This window comes from Phragmites australis, chromosome 3, assembly GCF_958298935.1.
Source record: "Phragmites australis chromosome 3, lpPhrAust1.1, whole genome shotgun sequence".
In the NCBI taxonomy this organism is placed as follows: Eukaryota; Viridiplantae; Streptophyta; class Magnoliopsida; order Poales; family Poaceae; genus Phragmites; species Phragmites australis.
In genome coordinates this window covers 50,016,446-50,037,817 of record NC_084923.1, presented here as the reverse complement: position 1 = coordinate 50,037,817, position 21,372 = coordinate 50,016,446, and the positions used below count along the sequence as shown (strand labels likewise).

At 43.4% G+C, this 21,372-nt stretch overlaps 3 protein-coding genes across 3 annotated transcripts; 2 read left to right on the top strand and 1 right to left on the bottom strand.

Annotated features, from left to right (window-relative positions):
• The first annotated feature begins 2,499 nt into the window (after positions 1–2,499).
• On the top strand, positions 2,500–7,980 carry LOC133913816 (inactive poly [ADP-ribose] polymerase RCD1-like). The gene is made up of 7 exons (XM_062357082.1): positions 2,500–2,768; positions 4,256–5,487; positions 5,702–5,943; positions 6,030–6,106; positions 6,946–7,125; positions 7,221–7,316; positions 7,636–7,980. The coding sequence occupies exons 2-7, from the start codon at positions 4,418–4,420 to the stop codon at positions 7,699–7,701; spliced, it is 1,731 nt and encodes a 576-aa protein (XP_062213066.1). The 5' UTR covers positions 2,500–2,768; positions 4,256–4,417; the 3' UTR covers positions 7,702–7,980.
• Positions 7,981–12,580: 4,600 nt separating this feature from the next.
• On the top strand, positions 12,581–15,039 carry LOC133913815 (probable xyloglucan endotransglucosylase/hydrolase protein 30). Its single transcript, XM_062357081.1, has 2 exons — positions 12,581–13,193; positions 14,084–15,039. The coding sequence occupies exons 1-2, from the start codon at positions 12,915–12,917 to the stop codon at positions 14,849–14,851; spliced, it is 1,047 nt and encodes a 348-aa protein (XP_062213065.1). The 5' UTR covers positions 12,581–12,914; the 3' UTR covers positions 14,852–15,039.
• A 1,749-nt stretch (positions 15,040–16,788) lies between these two features.
• On the bottom strand, positions 16,789–21,134 carry LOC133913811 (heat stress transcription factor A-1-like). The gene is made up of 2 exons (XM_062357077.1): positions 20,525–21,134; positions 16,789–18,314 (listed from the first exon to the last, which is right to left on the bottom strand). Exons 1-2 carry the CDS (start codon positions 20,849–20,851, stop codon positions 17,085–17,087), a joined length of 1,557 nt encoding a protein of 518 aa, XP_062213061.1. The 5' UTR covers positions 20,852–21,134; the 3' UTR covers positions 16,789–17,084.
• Between the last annotated feature and the right edge of the window lie 238 nt (positions 21,135–21,372).

Below are 21,372 nucleotides of genomic sequence, written 5' to 3'. Positions count from 1 at the left end.
TGTACTTAAAATGTATCTGGATCGATGCAAAATTTTAATTTGTGGTGTTTGGTTTTGCTGAATGAAGGGAGTTAAGTTGATTAATCAGCACGTCATTCCTCACGGGCCACCACATGTACAATACCACAAGTAGTGCCAACCCTCCCCAAATCAATTATTCGCTATTGCACATTATATTTCTTGGAATGGCATGTCGTCCTTCTCTCCCATACATTTCTTCGTGCAACTAGAGGGAGGCAACATTTCATTCTATCTACATCACCTAGCTATTAACAAAGTAAAACTTTGCGATCTACCATTGCTCGTGGCTGGCATTTGTCACATTTTTGTCATGGCACACTTTCATAGGAATTTTGGCACGTACGCATGATTGACTTACACATTGCCTAATTTTGGCACAAGTGTAGCAAGCAGTTAACATGCCACCAGGGCTAGCCACATGCATGCTTTTGTTTTTTTACAAAAATATAAATTACCATACCAACGTTTCATATATACGAGACTAAGTTATTTCACCTTAATCGGCTTAATTATATCCATCTTGTTGGCTGGTACCCCATATATAATTAATAAGCAAATCGATCAAGGATTCAATATAATTTGCTGTCCGTTATATGTGATCTGTGCAGTTTAACAAATGAGGTAGCCTAGAATAAAAGATGAGCTTTGCATGCATGATGCAAAGTAGTGAGTGGCCGGCCTGATGTGATGGATCGATCAAGCGACAAAGGAACTGACATGGTAGGAGAGAGTACGTTGTAGCCAAGCCAATCACCACCAATGCTCTCTCTCTCTCTCTCTCTCTCTCTCTCTCTCTCTCTCTCTCTCTCTCTCTCTCTCTCTCTCATACATTTACATTACAGCTCTCTGTGGATTTGCAGGAGGAGCAGTCAAGAAGCATGCATCTTTTGACGGATTTGCCATGAAAACAACCAGAATCGATCCCAGAGCATGCATCTATCATCCAACCATGGTCCTCCCCGGGGAAGTGGCAGGATCATATCAGATTGCATTTACAATTGGGGTGGGAAATATATCGATCACTGTACGTGCATTATGTGGTGATGAGTGCAGTGGCTGATTTAAGTAAGATGTATACATGCATTCATAAGCTAGATGCATGTTGCTGAGCAATGCAATCATGGCCATGGGAGTAGTTGAGTGAGAAGGTAGAGCGTGGCCAAGTGGGGGCCGCAGCCTGCAGGTGGTTGTCGGCCGGCCGGCCGCCCGTCCGTGGTGCATGCCGTGCCGTGGTGGAGGGAGGGAGGGAGGACGTACGCACGCGCGCGCGTCCGGTGGTGGTGAGGACGACGTACGCCGTACGTAGCCTGCACCTCCACCCCGCGCGCCGTGTGAGCATCATATCTTCCCTTCCGCGGCGCCGATCGATCGAGACGCCGGAAAGCCAGGGCACGGCACGGCGGCGCCGCCTGGCGAGACGAACCGCCGATGGATGGACGCCTCTTGACCCATGCCTTTCGCTTCCCCGTGGACCGGAGAGAAGAGTCAGGCCCATGCTATTTTATATACGGCCCATTGGGTCGTTGGGCCCGGTGCACGTGCTGACCCGGCCCATCCAGCATCGTAAAATGAAACGCGGCCCGTGTCACTCGCTGCTTTTATTATCTCCTTTATTTATACGGCGACAAAAATTTGGGTGCAATGCATACAGTAGCTTCAACAAATTCATCTAAAAATTAAAATTAAAGACGATGGTTAGAAAAACTATTTAAGATGCGCCAGAACTACCGTCAAGCTTGACGCTATCACTCGCAATTCAAATCTCCACACGACGGATCATGACCGTTCCATTTGGCGACTAGGAGAAAGTTACGTATGAGTCAAGTCATGTATGCAGGCCAACCATCCAGAAGCACAAACGAATGATCGACTAGTTACCATATTTTTGTCCCACCTGTCCTAAACATGGAGCTACATTCAGTTAAACAGTTTAGTCTTTCACCAACAACCTATATTTTTTTAACACAATAGATAACCTACTTGGAAAAGAAAAGGTAACTCAAAAATAACTTACCAGTTGGAGTACTAAGTTCAAAAGGGCCAAAGATACTCGATTTTTAGAATAATATTAATTTAATGAAAAATTACAAAAACATTATATATTTTCATAAATTTGTAAAAATAGTACCATGTCGGCAATTGATTTGTCGATATGTGCTTTATGCCTGACACGTCAGGGCAGATCAAATGCCGACAGAGTACTTTTTGCAATTTTTCAAAAATAAGCAATATCTTTACAAATTTTCATTAAATTAATATTACTTAAAAAAAACCCTGGAGAAATGAAAGGCGGAAAAGACCCACCACGTGACCAAAGCGGTCAGGTCCACGCCCCCCTCTCCAAGAAACCCCCGACCTGACCTCCTTTTCCCCTCCAAACATATCCTGGACCGTCGGATCTCGCCCACAGAACCGACTCGACGGCCCGATCCGCGGTTCTCCCTGTCGGCCTCACGCTACATGTACCCCGCCTCGCTCTCCCCCTTTCCTCTCGCCTCCTCGCCCACCGGAATAGGAAGGGAAAGCCGCAGGAGCCGACCCACAGGAAGGCGGACGCCGCCGCCGCCCCCCGTCGCGTGCGGCAGCTTAGAAAAGGCGGCCTTGCCTCAACTATCCATCCATCTACTCGCAGTCTGCCTCATCTACTCTGCTCGGAGTGAATCGTATAATAAGTAATAACCGCTGCTGCTTGCCTATCTGCCTACATCTATCCAGTCTTCCGCGGCGGCGGCGATGAACTATGGCTGGTACTGATGCTACTGTACCCATACTTCTTCTGAATTCGAATTCCTGCTTGCTCTCTCATATCCTTTGGTGCTTGTGGTGTAATTTAGCTTCATCTGTTGTAGGATCGTACCTGTTGTTGTGCTCTAGTCCGGGCTTGGGTTAGTTACTTGATTTAGATTACGTTATGTGATGGAAATGGAATAACTTAATTTTTAGGAGTGGAGTAGTAGTGCTCGCATGTATTTAGTTTTCTAGACCTTGTCCTGCAGATATTTCCTTTCCTTGTCATGCGTTTGTTGTCTCATGCTATCATGAACATTGCATCGCAGAGCAAATTCATTTAGTTTAGTGACCCAAACGGGTGAACAGAAAAGAGATTTTTTTTTTTGTCCCCAACGATCTGTTGAGTGACACATTAAGATTGTGCTTGTTGTCCGTTCTTCGTTCTAGACACAAATTTGGCACGCGTAAGCGTTGATTACTCAAAGTTCACCCGGCCCTTTTGTGCTCCAGCAGTCCAGCTACTTGTACTTTTCTTCGTTACCAGGTTTTGTTACACATGCATCGCACATTGAGTTATAATATGTGATCTGACTAGTATTATGCGTAGTTTTCCAGCATTCCTTTATGATACCATATTGTTCAGTGCACAAATGATTTTAAACTGAATGAAGTTATACTTTCTCTTTAGTGTAAGTAGCAATTATTGTCAATTATATATGGCCTTCTGGTCAGTGTATGTCTGTTAAAGTGTCAAGTAGCAAAGTAATGTACAATTGCTAAACAGGTGTTGGAAAGTTTATTATCAAATGTTTCAGTTCTTGCTTAATAAGCATAACAAGCTTTGCGCATCAGGGCCTCGAGTGTCATCATCTATCTATATATGAGGCTATTGTGGGGATGTGATAAGGTGCTTTTAATTCTGTGGAACTATTCTGTTGGTACCGCCGTGGCCTCTGTTTCGATGTCCTAGGCAATGGCCGCAGAGAAGAGTCAAAGACAAGATGCTTTTTTACAGCACAGAGCCACAGACATGCTGCTATTGTTTGTTGTGGAAGCAGCGTCAACTTCTCTCTGTTATTGTCTGTTGCTGCCTTCTTGTGTGGCTGCACCAGCCATACCAGCAGGAGCATTGTCCAGAGAGATGGTGTGAAGCACACACAATTCTATTCTGCGTGGGGTAAAGAATTGCACTGGCAGAGTTGTTTTACTAATTGCACTCAATTTGCAATCAAGAAAATTCCCTGGACTGAATTAAATATAAGTGAGTTTTACATATGAAACCAATATGGGCATTGGGAAAAATATTTAATTCCCGTAGCAGAAATAGAATACTAGCAATAATGTGCGAACAAGGAAAAAAATAGTTTGGTGGTGCACTTTGCGTCCTGTAAGAGTAAATAAATGTTGTATTGCACAATATTCCATTTTGCTCCTCACTTCTGCTATACATTTACATATTTTCAAGCCATTTTTATTCCTTTTCCTTTTTCCATTTTGGTCGCAGGTCCATTACATGTGCGCTTTTGGATAATATGGCTCATTTTGGAATTAACTTTATGCTAACATAATCTAGGTGTCATTAGCTAGATTAAGTTAACTTTTTTGACTTAGTAGTGTAAATCTGTAAAGAAAATTACCTGGTTTGGATTGAGTCTTTGTAAAAGAAATGGAGCAGAGGAACGTAATGGCATTGGATGAACATGTGCTGAAACCTACTGTTCGCAAGCGAAAGCTTGAGACTGCTATGGGGTGCTCTGAGGCCAATGATGCAATAGTGTTCTCTCAGCATGATCCAAGGAAACACCTTGTGACATTTGCTGATGAAGCTGAACGTAATAAGTCTAAAATTACTTCCTGTGGGAATGGTAGTATACTAGAGTCCTATCGAAACTTTAAGACAAGTGGGTTGCCTATGCGTGTGCTTTTCTACCAGCATGGTGACTGGAGTGATTTTCCAGAGGATGTTATCAATCTGGCACAACGGGACTTCCAATTGAAGAGGCCGATTACTACCGTGGTGTTCCAGAACAAGCACATCCTGTTGGACTTCATTCACATGATTTGCCTAGATTATGCAACGACCATAAATAACCCAATAGCATGGGTTGATGATCATGGCAAATCCTTCTTTCCAGATTTATCTGCCGGATTGTATACATCTAAATCATCTCAGCATGAAAAAGGTGAAGCTGATGAGCGTGCTGGGATGTCTACAAGTGTAGCTGAAAGCTCAAGTTCAGTGTCTGTTGGGGAAGCAGTTTCTCATGATAAGAGAATCAATAATATAGTGGAGGACAAACCGAAAGCGCATAACAATGATGAAGCTATTGGTGAAAATAAATCAAGTCCTTCAGCCCATTTGAATGAGTACTCTAGAGGAATCATACAGGCTACTGCCAGCAAGAAAAACAGTGGTCAACGTGTTGATTCAGCTGTGCAGAATTTGTTACTTAAAGGATTAGGCCAGCCTTTTAATGAAAAAGATATTATCGGTATCTATAGAACACCGCTGCTAGATCAGCAAGGGCAAGTTCGTTCTAGTCTTTTCCAGAAGGAGGTAGAAGCGACCAAAAGTCGTCGTGGGAACGCAAATGTGCGTTATGCATGGCTTCCTTGCTCAAGAGATACTATGGAGGAGATGATGATGCAAGGTTCTCTGGAAATTGCAAAACCTCAGCAGGGGACCATGTATGGTGTTGGGACTCATCTTGCTCCAGCAAATTGCTCAAATTCATGGTAAATATCCGTTCTGTCTCTGGCTTCCTTATTCTATGGTATACTCAACTATTTTGTTTGTCTTTAGATCTCCAGTTCCTCTCTTTCATGCGCTTATTCATTATAACAGCTTATTTAGCTGTTCGATATTAAACTTTAGCTTTGCTACTTGTATTGTTTCTCTTGCTTTGAGTAACCAGTGCTTCTTGTAGTCTTACTTGAAGTTTATTTACAGTGCCAGATATTTAGATATTCATGAAGATGGCATCATCAGAATGATGTTGTGCCGTGTGATAATGGGTAATGTTGAGCTTGTTTTTCCTGGATCAAAGCAATTCCAGCCAACCAATGAAAGTTTTGATAGTGGTGTGGATGATCTCCAAAAACCAAAGCATTACATCATATGGGATACTAATGTGCATAATCACATCTATGCTGAATATGCTGTTATTATCAAAGTACCTCCCATGACCAATGGTACTACTCTATGGATTTTTTTTCATCTTCCATTTTTCCTTCTGTTTTGTTGTTTGCCCAAGGCAATTTATTTGTTACTACTGCAGAATATTTGGTTTCGAAAAATAGCGCGTCCAACATATCTGAGATCATAAATTCTGGTTCGCCAGACAGTCTAGCCAAGGTATGCTTGTGGTTCAGCTTTCGTGCTGTTGTTCATAGCTCAGTTTTTGCATGCAGCATGTTAATCATGGAGTGGCGCATGTATACATCGTATGGGTTGCATTCTGCACATTTGATAACACATAGTACTAGTACCTGAATGCAATGATCTATAACATGATTCAGTGCAAAGGCATGTTCCTATGTTTGTCATGGAGTGGCGGATCCTTTGTGGCGTTTACTTGTTTTATTACAAAATCTTGAAGTGACATTTAAATAGGTTCTCATTTATTGATATATTTTATCTAAGTCTTTAAATGATCCTGTAGTTGCCTGGCGTACTTATTAAATTCCTTTTTTGTTATATTGCCCAAAATAGTCGTAAAAGAATTGCCATAATTTTCTCCAGTTTAATGTAAGTAAGAAATGTTAGTCATGGAAAGGCATACTTTTGGAGTTGAAAATGAACCAATGTCAGTATGTCACTCATCTAGTCCTGAAAACATGGGGGCATTATGTACTGAGCAAGTTTTTTATATTTTAACAAAAGCACGTGCTTCGTTCTTTGCTTTTGGTCTTTCATGTTATTTAGTTGTAAACGAGAACTATTTTTTTAAAACATCTGACCGGAGTTCTGTAATGTGAACTATTGGAATGATTGAAATGGATTGATGCTCTTTTAATCCAAATTCCCTGTGTTGAAATTGGAAATCTAATGGGGTAGTTATGATGTCCACAAAGCTGATATATAGTTGAATAGTTGATAATCTAATCGCTGAGCTTAGCTGAACTTTGATTTTGATTTGGAAATTTCCGTGTAGATTTCAGCTTGTCATTTTCTTCCTTGTTTGTTTCGATTAGGGCGATAGCTTCCAAACCTTGGCATCTTCAGCTGTTCAACAACAAGCACCTATGTTCGGGCGTGCTCCAAGGGCTCCCTCCTCACCTTGGATGCCCTTTTCAATGCTTTTTGCTGCCATTTCCACAAAAGTGCCTCGTTCAGACATGGACTTGGTCCTTAGATACTATGAAGAATTCAAGGTTCTTAATGTTCTATATTTCTTTTGAGATTTCCTGTTGCATTCAATATGCTTAATGACATGCTAACCATGGTGTGCCTCTTAATTTTGGAATAGAGGAGAAAGATAAGCAGGGCTGACTTAGTGATTCGGCTGAGGCAAATTGTTGGTGATAAGCTATTGGTTTCTACAGTAATGAAGCTTCAGCAGAAGGTATCCTTTCTTTTTTTTGTTCTATTGATGTTTCGTAAGATGTATTTACTGTTCCAAGTCTCTCTCATCTTGAATGAAGCCTATTCTGCATAATTGAGATTTGAAGAACCATAATTGATGAACTGAGGCCTTGAGTCGCATAATCAGCTATGATAAGTCTTTCCAATGGTTCACATATCGTATCATGCTTACATAATCAAGCAGCAGGCTTTTTAGTTGTCTGTTATTGGAACCTTAATGATTGAAGTTTTCTTTACATACATTTTTTAGAACTAAAATCTGGCGATGTTAAACTAACTAGTGATGATGACTGTTGCAGTTGCCACCGATGGCAGCAGCTGGACTACCAAGAGCGCTTGGAAGGGGAGGTAGTCTCCAGAAATAACAGTCTGTCGACATAGCAATGCATGGAGTCAAAAGGATAAAGGAAGCTAAGGAGGTCCGTTACATGGTCTTGTTGTAGTTCTCAAACTCAAAATTTAGGTTTTGACAAAACTCGGGATAGTATTTCGGTTGGTCGATTGGTCTGTGAAATCCAGCAATTTGCCTTCTGTGTAGCCCGTTGTTAACCTTCCTCAGTGAGTTCACCCGGCCTGTAGGTTGTACTCTTATATTTTACCTTAAAAAGTTTACTCCGTGTTTCCAGCATGAATTTTGCTGCTCATTTTGGTTCATATCGTTACTGTGCTCTCCATCTGTTTGTTCCGGTAGCTATTCTCTTGTGTAGTTCCTTCTGTACTTGTTAGACTTAAACTTATTGAATATCCAGCTTGCTCAAGATCCCAATACCATCAGACATCAGACATCAGTTTTAGTTGGTGTGCTACCTATCGCAACAAAATTTTGGTGATTGGGGTAGCCTATTGCAGAACCCAAGCAAAGCAGACGAATTTCCTGCTTGTGTCTTGTTTGCCTTGGTCACGCACACCAAAGCTGAGCTGCGGTTGCGGTCTTGCGCATGTGTCAAGAGAGGGGTATTGGCAAAGCTGATCCGCCCATCACAAGTTGTTGCGCATGCATTCAGATGGCTGATCCAGTCAGTCATTAGCCAGACGAGCTGCATGATTGAGGCCTCCGCGCCATCAAAGATTTTACCACATGGTTTAATTTCCCGTCAAAAAGGAAAAACAGGATCGGATTTTCCAACATGAATCATTGGACGACACCCCAATATATAGCTTGCTTCGTTTGAGACCTCTCAGGTTTGAAGTATATATCTCTGTTGGTTTCAAGAGTAGAAAAATAGAATGAATCAGAAGCAGACACTCCTGCTATGATATTACTCCATCTGTTGTTTCATCGAGCATGCAGGGTATAGTAAGGCTGGATTATTTGGCTGGACTGAATTATCAGGTAGCCCTTGGATGCCTGGCAATGGCAATCAGCATGGGCCAGTGACAAGCAAGCCAACTGCTTACAAGCTGGCTGGCTGGCTTCTTCAGGTACACGTACGGACCTAACACAAGCTAATTACTCAGGTTGTTGCACCATCACATCCCTAATTATACCATCTTTGTATAGCACTAGTTACCTGTCTGTATGCCTACGCTAGCTTCATGGCGGTTGACAGACACGTACAGGTCTGTGTTTTATATTAGAGGATCCCCTTCGTCTGTACTTATATCCTACAGTATAAATGGACATTTTTTTTCGTATACTGTACTAATCTAGCCACCAAATCGTGCTGATTAGTCTTGTTCCATCTGCGTCTAATGCAAACAAAGAGAGAACAGCTAGACCTGTATACTAGTAGTACTATAACGGGCGGAGCACCGTCAGTGACTTTCCAGTTTGTGCAGAGGAAAAACATCGATTAGTCACAGACATCAAACACATACTAGTATATGACAGAGATAAATTAAATGTTAAAGTAACTGCTGTACACTGTATATCGTCACAAAAATTGCAATCGCACATGCAGTGAAAAATCATAGGCTGCATGATTTGTTCGCTCGCTACATTTACAAAAGCCGGATGTTCATACTAATTTCAGGGATTATCAAGGAAGCAAGGTCATCAACTAAAGCATAACCATAACCCAATCATGGTGGATGCTTCGTAACCGAAAGAAAGAATCTATCTATCAGAGATGGGATGGGAACGAGTGACACAAGATAGATAGATATATAGATAGATATACAATTGCGTAGGGCCGGTGAGAGGATAAGAGGGGCCATAATATGCCCTAGTACGAGTCATAATCATATATGTATATGCTGCAAACAGACGAGACAGACAGACATGCACTGCAGAGTGCAGCATCCCATGTTACACGGGCTCTCTCTTGCCTTGTCACCATGCATGCATGTGAGTGATAGCTCAGCTCAGCCGTGCTAGCTAGCTGGATCAGCACCAGCTTCGTCTTAATTTGTTCTTCAACGTCCGGAACGGAGGATCAAAGCTTCATTAGGTAGCAAATAGTGGTGAAGGCGTTCAAGTCACCATCACGATTTCCTCCTTGTTTTGTCCTGATCGAGAGATGATTTCAGCATGCCTTTTTTTTCTTTGACGGAATTAATAGAATGAACTTCTTTTTATGGTGCACGCTGAATTAATATTGGGTAGTACAGCTAGCTGTAGCGTACGTGACGTGAGTGGTGTCCAATGCAAGTATCGGTGTATGTACACTTGTACTGCGTTGCCGAGTAGGAGGGGTATATTATTTAGCTACTTGTGACTCGTCTCCCGTGAATGAGAGAGACCTTGCACTTCTCTTCGTCCATACACGAATGAAATGGTAGGTTTGCTTTCTCTCTCAATCAGGCCGGCCTCTCTTAATTTCTGCATTTTCTTTTTCTCCCAATTAATCAATGTATCTCTTCAATATAATTAAACACGAAACTTGGCTTATTTCGTTGCACATACATACATACGCATTTCTTAATTGTCAAAATTGTTCAGACTTGGCCACCATACTAGCTAGGTAATAACTAAAAATTAGTGCAGTACGAAGCGCGCGCGATCTCTCCAGTTAATCAATTATCAAATGAATTGTACGTGTTTTTTATACTCGCTTTTTTTTAGAAAGAAAAAGAGAAGAAATAATGCATGGTGTGCTTAATTATCCGGCTCTTATATATGGAGTCGTCGTAATCATATCTCTGGCTGGCTGACTGACCTAGCTACTTTTAAAAAATATACATTTTTTGAGACATATATATCCTAGTTAGGTTGATGGAGCGCTTCATATTGTAGGAGCAGCTGGGCCCCGCCGGATGGACTCGATGACACGGACAATATTTTTTTAGTTCCTTTACTCGATAAGTTGATAGTATCTGTTCATATAAGTACACATAATTTTAACATAATATTTGTATATCTAGGCACACCCTATGTACACATGCAGCTTAGATGATATCTCTAAAGATCGACGGAACCAACCAAAATTATGTAAATAACGGATACGTTACAATCCGACATGTACAATATTGGCAGGGTGTGACGGATGGAGTACGAAAAATCGTTGGGTCGCTTGGGATCGGATGTTATTTGCCATGTAAAGCACAGGACGGGCTCGGATTTTACGTGGTGTACATGCGGCTTCAGGATCTCTTCCACAAAGCTAAACAAGGCACGCCGAAATATGGAACCGGCCATTGGTGCGTGTGGTATCTGCTAGCTGTGGAATGGAGGATGAATATGAATTCCTCCATGCTCTCATTCTTTGCTCTTACATACGCAACGTATCTCAGAGAAGCGATGAGAGAGTACTGGGATTTACCGGATGAAGCGTACGTGCTTCTACTACATAGGTACTACTTAAGAAATTATTGAAGAAGATACGTTATTAGTGACAGTTTTTTAATACCTGTCACTAGTATACTATGAGTGACGGGTTCAGTATCGACCCGTTACTAATATGCGGTTTAGGTTGGGACCTAACCACGACCCGTTACTAATGAGAGTTCATTAGTAACGACGAGCGAATGATCCGTCACTAAAAATATTAGTAATATATCACATTAATATCCGTCACTAATAATTTAGTCATTAATGGTAGGTATATGAGGCACACAATGTAGCATACTCATTAATGACGGTGTCCTTATAACTCGTCACTAATTTCTGCCACTCATATCTGCTCGACCACTCTTATCTGCTTATTTCTCTCTCGACCACTCTCATCTCTGCTCGCCTCCTCCTCCTGCCACCGCTGCCGTTTGCACCTCGCCGCCGACGTTGCCACCATCCTCCCCTCTCCACCACAACCTGACGTTCGTTGTCGCCCCCCCCCCCTACCTGCTAGGGTTAGGGCAATAGATCAAGGTAGTGGCGGGGACTGTTGCTGTCGCCGTGGCGGACTTAGATGGATCCCGACAACTCCTCTATTGGCTCACACACCAGGCGTACACTACCCTCCAGGCGTTCCCCCACCGGTCACGATCAAGACTGATCATAGTAACCTCTTTTTTTTCTCCCTCATTATTAGGCTCATAGTAACACTCATTAAGACACATCAATTTAATTGATTTTATAGTACATTAGACTCAATTCATATCATCCTATTATGTAGGTGTTGAAATAGATCATATGCCTTAAAGAGGTAATCTCTACGATAGGTGATACTGTATCTTTAGTGCAATCCACTCTAGATGGAAAAAATTTTGTGAACTATCTCTTTTGACATATATTCAAGGGGAGAAAGTAATGAGGATATCACTATTAAGACATGTGGCAAGGCATCACCGATTTCGTTACATTCTAAAAAAACATCGTTGAAGGATGCTTGAAAGTGCTTGAGGAGCATGGTTTTGTTTTACCTGACTACAACTATTTTCGAATGAAAACGGTTGAGGAGGGCGAAGAGGATTTGACTTTGATCAGTGAGAGACTTGCTTAGTTCGATGAATATGATATGGTACAGTAATATGTATTTCGGTTGTTTTGATATACATGATTGTTAGTATGTATTATTTTTATAATTTTATTTTTTTATTTGTAGGATACTTTTTGTGACACCTTTGCGGGCGATTAGTTTTCATGCTATCTTAAATCAACCCGTCACTAATATTTTATTATTAGTGACATAATAAGATAACGGGTACCGTAACCGTCACTAATAACAATTATTATCCGTCATTAATATACTATTCTTATTAGAAAAAAAATAAAAAGGTACGGAAATGGATTCCAGAAACCAAATTAATTATTGAACGGATGATAATATGACTGCATTATTTTATTTTATTTTTGTATCGGAAGAAGAAGAATACTCCTCCTATACACCGGTACAAGTTAGAGCATGCAGCAGCCTGGCAGCATATACAGATAAGCTCCGACGATGATCAGACCAATTTGGCCCATCCAAGTTTCCGTCGATCATCAATCAGCCGCTGCGTGCCTCGCGCGCTTGCTTCCTATCTTGCATCAATCTCGATCATCAATCAGCTGACCAATTCGCATCGATCCATCGGTCGCGTATATATATTCGCCTCCTGCAAGAATCCATTGGCGGTCGCTCCCGTCACTTTCCTCACTCCATTTTTCTTTGCTTGTGCCACCTATCCTACTTTCCCTTGCTAAAAGCAGAGACAGACGCGTGCAGTGCGGTGGTGCGCGACCCAAGAAATCGATCGTCTTCTTCTTCTTCGGTGGGCCATGGCGGCGGCTGCCTTGCGGCGGGCGATGGCAGTTGCCTTGGTCGCCGTGGCGCTCTCGGCGGCGCGCCCGCTGGTGGCTGCGTTCGAGGAGGGGTTCTCGCCGCTGTTTGGGGAGGCCAACATGGAGCGTTCCCCGGACGGGAGCACCTTGCGCCTCACCCTGAACCGCTACTCCGGCTCCGGCTTCATCTCCTCCGACTACTACCACCACGGCTTCTTCAGCGCCTCCATCAGGCTGCCCAAGGACCACACCGCCGGCGTCGTCGTCGCCTTCTACGTAAGTCATCTCATCCATCGTTGATCGATCGTTCCTCACTCAAATAATCAACCAATCAACTCGATCACGCATGCATCATCCATCAGCCTGATCGAGACCAACATCCACATCTTACACGCTACCGATTTCTGCCAATTCTTTTTTCTCTTTCCGGCCTCAAAAAGATATATTGTTTCCGTGATCAACCGGTGCATCGTACTCAACTACTGTTATAGCTAGAGTGTAGCTCGTGTGTCAACAAACTAGTCGGCTGGCCGTGTTAACTAGCCACTCCTATTAGTTGGAGTAACTTGGATTCGCTGTCAAGAACGATGAACCGGCCAGAGCTGGGTAGCAGGTAGTAGCTGCTGCTGCACAGTGCATGCTAGCTGCGCGTTTAATTAATTTGTCCGCATGCATGCAGCAAAGTATCTTCGGTGGTGGATCCAGGCCACCACCCACTAAGTGGAGGGTTTTTTTTTTTCTCTCTCTTCTTCTTCCTCCTCTTTCGTCTCTCAAGTGCGCCCGGGTAGGGGAGCCATGGTGATCCACCCCTGGGACAGGTTGGTGTTGGACGCCGATGCATGCATGGTTTGGTAATTTGGTTTAGTTTGTTTGTTCCAACGTCCACATGGGCTAGCTGCTTTGCCTGCCGTCCTGGCCAGGATGCAGCATGGGCACACGGACGGACACTACTGTACGCTCAATGCATGCATGGCATGGGTGGTTGCACCTAATCAAATTGTACAAAACTGGAGTTTATATAGTAGTAGTTAATCTCGATCGCTTGCTTGTAATCATCATCATGAAAGCTGAAAGATGTAGAATCATGCATGCATGGAGCTTGACTTCATTAATTCCAGTAATATGCATGCATGATCCAATATGCTCTATTTGCATTCATAATGCAGCTGTCTAACGGCGACATGTTCGACAAGAACCACGACGAGCTGGACTTCGAGTTCTTGGGCAACCGGCAGCGTCACGAGTGGAAGCTGCAGACCAACGTGTACGGCAACGGCAGCACCGACCGGGGCCGCGAGGAGCGGTACCTCATGCCCTTCGACCCCACCGCCGCCGCGCACCGCTTCTCCATCCTCTGGTCCTCCCGCGTCGTCATCTTCTACGTGGACGGCGTGCCCATCCGCGAGGTGCCCCGCTCTGTTGCCATGGGCGGCGACTACCCGTCCAAGCCCATGGCGGTGTACGCCACCATCTGGGACGGCTCCACCTGGGCCACCGACAACGGGCGCTACAAGGTGAACTACAAGCGCGGGCCCTTCACCGCCGAGTTCTCCGACCTCGTCCTCCGCGGCTGCCCGGCCGGCGCCGTGAGGCACGACGACCAGCCCACGCAGCTGCGGCTCGCGTCCGCGGACAACAGGGACCGCTGCGCGGGGGTGGAGTTCGAGCTGATGACGGCGGAGTACGCCATCATGACGGCGCGGAAGCGGATGGCGATGCGGCAGTGGCGGCAGCGGCAGATGCTCTACACGGTGTGCTACGACACCAACCGGTACCCTTGGCCGTTCCCCGAGTGCGACGTCAACGTGGCCGAGAGACAGAAGTTCTGGGAGTGGGGCGAGTCCAAGGTCGTCCGCCCGCGCGTCCGCGGCCGCGGCCGCTCGCGGCGCCGCCCACCACCGCCGGCGCTGGTCTCGCTGCAGCAAGCCGACTGATCATCATCGGCTTAGCCTGACGTGCACGTTCACTAGACTTGGCCCGTTGCTACGGGCCGTCCGATCAGATTGTACTAGTACTAATTGGTTACCCTACCCATTATCCTGACCTGACCATTCCGCATGTATTATATATGGATTTTTTTATTGGACAAGTTAAACGAGTGACCTCGCTTATTTATGGTTCACAGCTATTGACTCAGGTAATCTTACATTTTATTAATACGAGCGATATCGTAATCAAAGAATCAATTGTTTAAGTCATAAATTATCAATTTATTCCATAATATACACACACGCGGTTGCTTCAAAACTTTCATAGATGGAGTAAGCAAATTTTATAGACCTGATTCTATAAAAAACTCTCTTCTCTGTGATAATATGTGTCCATTTTATCTCTCTCTTTTAATTTAACTTTTAAATTATAAAATAAATAATATAAATAAAATCTCACGAGAATCTTTATGATAGATCATGTGGGCAATGACCGCGTGTATGGAAAAGAAAGCTAGTACTAAGAGCTGGACTAGCCTGACCTGACCTGGTTGGATGGTACTGATATCGTAATCAAAGAATCAATTGTTTAAGTCATAAATTATCAATTTATTCCATAATATATACACACGCGATTGCTTCAAAACTTGATCATGGATGAAGTAAGAAATTTTTATAGTACCTGATCTTTAAAAGAACTCTCTTTTTTAATAACATATATCCACTTCGTTTCTCTTTTTCAGTTAATCTATTGAATCATAAGATAAATAAGATGAGAATCTTTATAGATCGATCATGTGGGCGTGTATGGAAAAGAAAGCTAGTACTGAGAACTGGACTAGCCTGACCTGGTTGGCTGGTTGGGTTGGTGCGCGCCTAACAGAGCTAACCACTAATTTATTGTGCAAATGCAATGCTCTGCTGTACTCCAATTCCCATTCCATTTACTCATAACAGTTCCTTTCCGCACCGAAAGAAAGATTATCCACCTATCTATCTATCCATCGCGTGGGCAACTGGGCATGGATTAAAGATGCATAATCAATTAGCGGGGCCGGATTATTCCTTCCCTGCAATTTTGTTGTCCCATCCGGAATGAATGTCCGTTGCCCTCCCAAATTCACCCAAGATTATTATTATCTGATTGATTAAGGAAGCGACACTGTTAGCACAGGATGAATGTTGCTGTCATCTCAGATTAACCGCATAACCTAACCCAGCGAGACATGCCTCGTGCCAAGACGGATCGTCGTTTCTAAATTGTCAGTCATCCTCTAGGATCGAGCGAGCTGAGCAGACAAGTGAAAGACTCACTATTCATTCAGTGCTTCAAACGTCGCCCCGCCCGTGACTAATAGCAAACAAAACCTAGCATCTATCTGACAGCCAACTATTACTTCATTTGCCAAAAAAAAAATGTTATGGATGGCGTTAAAACTTCAACCCAGAAAGCCCTGACAAAACGCAACCTACTAGTAGTATTTGAAAAGAAGCAGAAAAAGATTTACAACTTGCTGCGATAAGGTAATAATGGAGACAAGCGACCATTTCCAGGCCGGTCTGTGCATAAACTGCTTAGTGGGCACACGGCAGGAGTCTAGCGCGATTACCCTTCACCATGGGAAGAAACAAAAAAAAGAAAGATGCAATAATACATAGTATTGAGTTTTCAAGGTCTTCTTAAATGAGCAATCTGAGGGGGAGAAGGAGAAAGCAATAACATAAGTACTACTGAGTTTTCAAAGTCTTCTTAAGAAATATCTTAAGTCAAATGAGTTTAATGAAGCTAAGAAAACGTCTCTTGCCCCTTTCGGCTACAGTGGATGGAACTAACCCATGCCATAACCAGTCACAAGTAAATACTGACCTCTGCATAAAAAATACAGTGACAGTATTGCCCCTGCCCTTAGTTAGGTGCAACCAGATAGCAGAGCAAAAAACACTATCAGCAACTACTACAGTAGTATTCATACAGATTTGACAAGTTACCACCGTGTTCTGTTCTTAAGCCTGCCAAACCTAGATACAAGCAGGTAAAGCGCCGGAGCATACCAAGATGGATGCATAGGTGGAAGATTGAATCCTCCCATGTATAGGTTCACATTTTAGTATGATTCCGGCAAAGTTGGTATCTTATCATAAATTAAAGGGTAGGCGATGCTGTGGGAGCTTATTACCAGAATCCCAGGCTAGCTTAACATCTTAACATAGGATAGCTATGGAGGTGCACCATTACATTTCACACCCTGTGATTAGATGACAGAAGGCCCATTTGCTCCGTAAGATTTGCCAAGTTCTCCACTTTGTTCCATCCATTCTCATGTGGTGTTTCCATTACACCTGAATCAACTTCATCGTTATCAACAGATATTGGGCTAGCTACCAGGAACTGCTCCCAGAAGGAATCAATGATGCCTGGAAGTTTCTGAGTCTCATCATTGTACAAAATTTCATCAGTCTCGATGGGGACACTGTCATCACCCTCTTCAGGCAGGGGAAATACACCCTCAGGACAAGGCATTCCAAAGCTCCCTCCAGGAATGTTAACAGAGTGTTCAGTTACTATATCTTGCAGATCTGGGAATTCCGGAATAGTGATATCACTTGGACCTGCTGTCATAGGCTTTGGAACAGGAGGCACAGCACTCATGTCGGGAAGTTGTCTTGATGAGTTGTTGTCCAACATAACTGGGCCCTGGATTTCGGGAGTCGTCGAAGGTGAACAAATAGCTGATAGTCCAGAACTCGTAGCGATAAATGGCAAACCTGGGTTAGCTGGAACCTCTGCAAGGGTGACCCCAGAATTCCTCGTCGATGAAGAGCTGTCAAATCCTTGAGCAGTTGGCAAATAATTTTCCAGTAGAAAATTATCTGAATTGCCCACAGATTCAAATCTATGTGAAGCATCTAGCTTTAGGATCTTCCTTAGCATTGCCTTGGCTGCTTCGTTGATCATAGGCTGATATTTGATAATTTGACCATCCAACGAAGCACTTTCAGAGTCTAGGCCACCATCTTGCTTAGGTAGCCTCCTTTTTTTGTTCACGGCTACTGTTCTTCTTCTGCTATTCTCGTTTTGCTGGACAAACTGTGCTAGGAAACCAGGACTTTGCATGGCTTTAGCCAGGAAAGACATCATTTGTTGCTGCCGTGATTCCATCCCTTGAAGACGCTTGCCCAAAGTCTGCAGCTGATGGTCAGTTGTCTGCTGTTGCTGTCTGAGCCTGACAAGCTCTTGCATTAGAACATTCTTGTCCCTTTTGAGCCGTTCAATCTCCTCCTCCAACCCAAACTTACCCACCTCCACACAAGCAGGCAAAGGAGTGTTCTGCAATTGGGGCTGCTGCGGTTGGTTGTTCCCCTGCAACGATGGTTTCCTTCTGTTGATGGTCTTCAGCAGATGTTTTTGTCCTCTCAAAAAACCCTCATTTGCAAATTCCCATCTATCTGGATCAACCTTTCTAAAGCCCTGATCAAAAGGACCAATGAGATCATTAGAGAGGGCGAATGCACATTACACAGAAGCTGCTTTGCTTTTGAGAACTACAAACTTTGTAGCATCAGCCAAAGGTAAATACAAAAGGAAAGGACTACCCAAGCAATCCAAAGCGATGCTAATTTGATCTAAAAACATCTGCAATTCATAGGGAACCTGCTAACTGATCACATCATGAAAGGACAGAAACTACCATAGGTTGCATTAGTAGTGCTTAGTGCCAGAACTAAATGGGTGAAAATGACGATATAAGTAAACAACATATAATATCCCACCGGGTTGGCTGATTCCTACTGACTAGTGGTGACAAGCAAAACTTCAACTGCAAATTGGTAGTCATGAAGGTCAGCAGAAAATGCACAAAATTACGAAGAGTCAATGGCTGAGTTGTAACTCTAGGCAATCAATAGTGTCAACACAAAATCTAAATGTCAATTCCATATGGGTTCTTCGATTAACATGTTTGTAACTAAATACAGTCAACATAAACGGAGAAGGTAAAAACTACAGTCTGATATAGCCTGCATGAAACAAATAATTCTTCACTGTATATAACATAAATATTATATAGAATTGACTTATACTAATGCAGGGGACAGTTTGACAATCAATAGTTCAGAAAACAAGCTAAAAATAAAGAGCAAACTGAAAGAACAAATCAGTATATGTTCCTACAGAGCGACTTTTGAATTTTAATAACTCCAAGGGTTATGAAGTGCAGACAGCTTGTTTTTGCAAAATGACTGATAGTAACATGTTTACTCCGCCTATGTTGTTTCAACATAGCTGGACTCAAGCCTGGATTAAGGATGAGGGTTGTGATAGGCTTGGTGAGCCAACGTAAAAACCCAGCCACCCTTATGGAGATGAAACCCAAAAGAAATCCGTTGGATCTTAAATGCCTCAAAATTTTACAATCTAAATGTCAATCATTCATGTAGTTTCATGCATAGTCCAATATCAGAAAGCTGAGGAGAATACACAACAGTACAGCACGCACCTGAATGGGGCAAGAACTATTTTCAGCTGATAAAGAACAGTTCTACGATTTATATCATTATATGCATGTAAAATTATAACCTTTTGTTTAGGCAGTATTCATTATCTACATACCAAGGGACCATTCAGCATTGCTCATCTAACGAAACAGCATAGCTTGTTCCATAGTTAAATCAAAAACCAGAAAGGCTTCTCATAACTGCACAGGTTTGAATTGGTTAGGGATTGTGGTTTGAGGTGAAAACTTAAATGATAAAGACTATCTCGAAGACATAGACACCCAACCACCATAATATGATGGATCTAGTGTTATGGATCATATGCTGAACAGAAGTTATGAATCCTTTAGGTAACTTTAAGAAATATGTGGTGTGCATTAGATGGAAGGGGAACAAACAGATCTAGTCAGTTCCATGTGCTCATGCCAAGAAGTGACTCTAGTAGGTGTAGTAAACAAATGAAAGCATGCAACAAGTCAAGTATTTTAACACAGACACCGCTAGGCCTACATTATTTATGCCAACAACTAAACAACAAATCTTTGACTTTTTTTAGGATGGTGCTCAATTTGACAAATGGTAAAGTTGAAGACCCTACCAGGCAAGTGCCACACTAAAGTGTAGGGTTAATCATGCAAATTCAGTATCTCAAGCAGATTCTTCCTCTGGCCACAAAATTAGTATTCGAAGCTAAATAGACTTGTCAAAGCAAGTGCTTATATGTTTTTATTGGTCTCCTTTTTTAACATCCTCCTTCAAGAAATATATTGGTAACAATATTCAGAGCTGACGAGCCCAGAGCCGTGTCCTTCAATTTGAGAAGGCAATATTCCAGCTTCAGAATTTCATGCTGGCCTTAAGCAAGGAGTGATGCGGATCCATCCACTCTGAGGATCATACCAACTGGCACCCGGGAGTTTTAGGGGAATCGGAACGCTACCTTAGAAAGCCCTAGTTAGATTTAGATTCCAAATCCAGCTGTGAACTAAAAACTACGAGTCCGTAGGTGCTACCGTTCAGATCAGCTAAAAACATTTTAGAAGCACACATGATCCTTCCCACCAACCCTTACGGGTTTTTGTTTTCAAGAGTAGCTTCTATACTTAGAATTCCAATGGCCGGGCACGAGAATCCACAGAACACTGCGTAAAAGAATCGAGCAAGCAAGCGGCTGCGGGCACTTACGTAGGTGTTGAGCTGCCTGACGAAGGAGGAGAAGTTGCTGTGCTTGAAGTACTTGGGGAGGAGGTCCCTTGCGAACTCGGGCGTGTTCCAGACGACGAAGCTGTTGTTCCCGGCCCCCCAGGACACGACATCGTCCGTGGCCGGGTCGTCCACCATCTCGTAAGTTTTCATCAGGAACGGCGGCGGCGGAGCGGCTGCCGCCCCGCCGTTTCCCACCGCCGCGTGCGCCGCCGCAGCCGGAGCCGGAGCCACAGGCGGGGCAACCGCCGTGGTCACCGCTGCCGCCGCCGCAGCAGCGGCAGCAGCCGCTGCGATACCGCCCTCCATCTCCCGCGCGATCTACGGCCCCTCACACCCGCGGCGCTACCATGATGAGGTGGCGGCTAGGGTTAGTAGGGGGATCGCGCGCGATTCGAGCGAGCGGGTGGGTGGAGGTTCAGTGCTCCGGGGAATTGAATTGGGCGTTCCGTTTGCCTTGGCGCTTCTGGGTTTCGAGGGCTCGCGCCGCCGTTGCTTGGAGTTGCAGGGGGAGGAGGAGGCGAGAGGAATGGGGAATTCCGGAATTGGGCAGGCGAGGGGACAGAGAAGGGAGACGTGGCGTTGGGCACCGCACTTTAAATCGCTTTTTATCCCTTCTCTACTATATAAAATACGGGTTAGGTTCTATATCATATTTTTTTATATATTTTTCTTATATCTAATAAAAAATCTTAATTTTTAATAATTTATCTATTTTTATTATATACCTTTATTTTTCGATCTCGTTATGGCCTACAGATATAGATTTGTTTTGCTAATAAAAATAAATAAAAAAATATGAAGAAAATTAGCAGATAATCTCATCCTCT

Coding starts and splice junctions, on each gene's coding strand:
- LOC133913811 (XM_062357077.1), bottom strand. CDS start 20,851: ATGGAGGGCGGTATCGCAGCGGCTGCTGCCGCTGCTGCGGCGGCGGCA. Junction 18,315..20,524: donor TCAGGCAGCTCAACACCTAC/GTAAGTGCCCGC, acceptor CCTTTTGATCAG/GGCTTTAGAAAGGTTGATCC.
- LOC133913816 (XM_062357082.1), top strand. CDS start 4,418: ATGGAGCAGAGGAACGTAATGGCATTGGATGAACATGTGCTGAAACCT. Junction 5,488..5,701: donor GCAAATTGCTCAAATTCATG/GTAAATATCCGT, acceptor GTTTATTTACAG/TGCCAGATATTTAGATATTC. Junction 7,317..7,635: donor TAATGAAGCTTCAGCAGAAG/GTATCCTTTCTT, acceptor TGACTGTTGCAG/TTGCCACCGATGGCAGCAGC.
- LOC133913815 (XM_062357081.1), top strand. CDS start 12,915: ATGGCGGCGGCTGCCTTGCGGCGGGCGATGGCAGTTGCCTTGGTCGCC. Junction 13,194..14,083: donor GCGTCGTCGTCGCCTTCTAC/GTAAGTCATCTC, acceptor TTCATAATGCAG/CTGTCTAACGGCGACATGTT.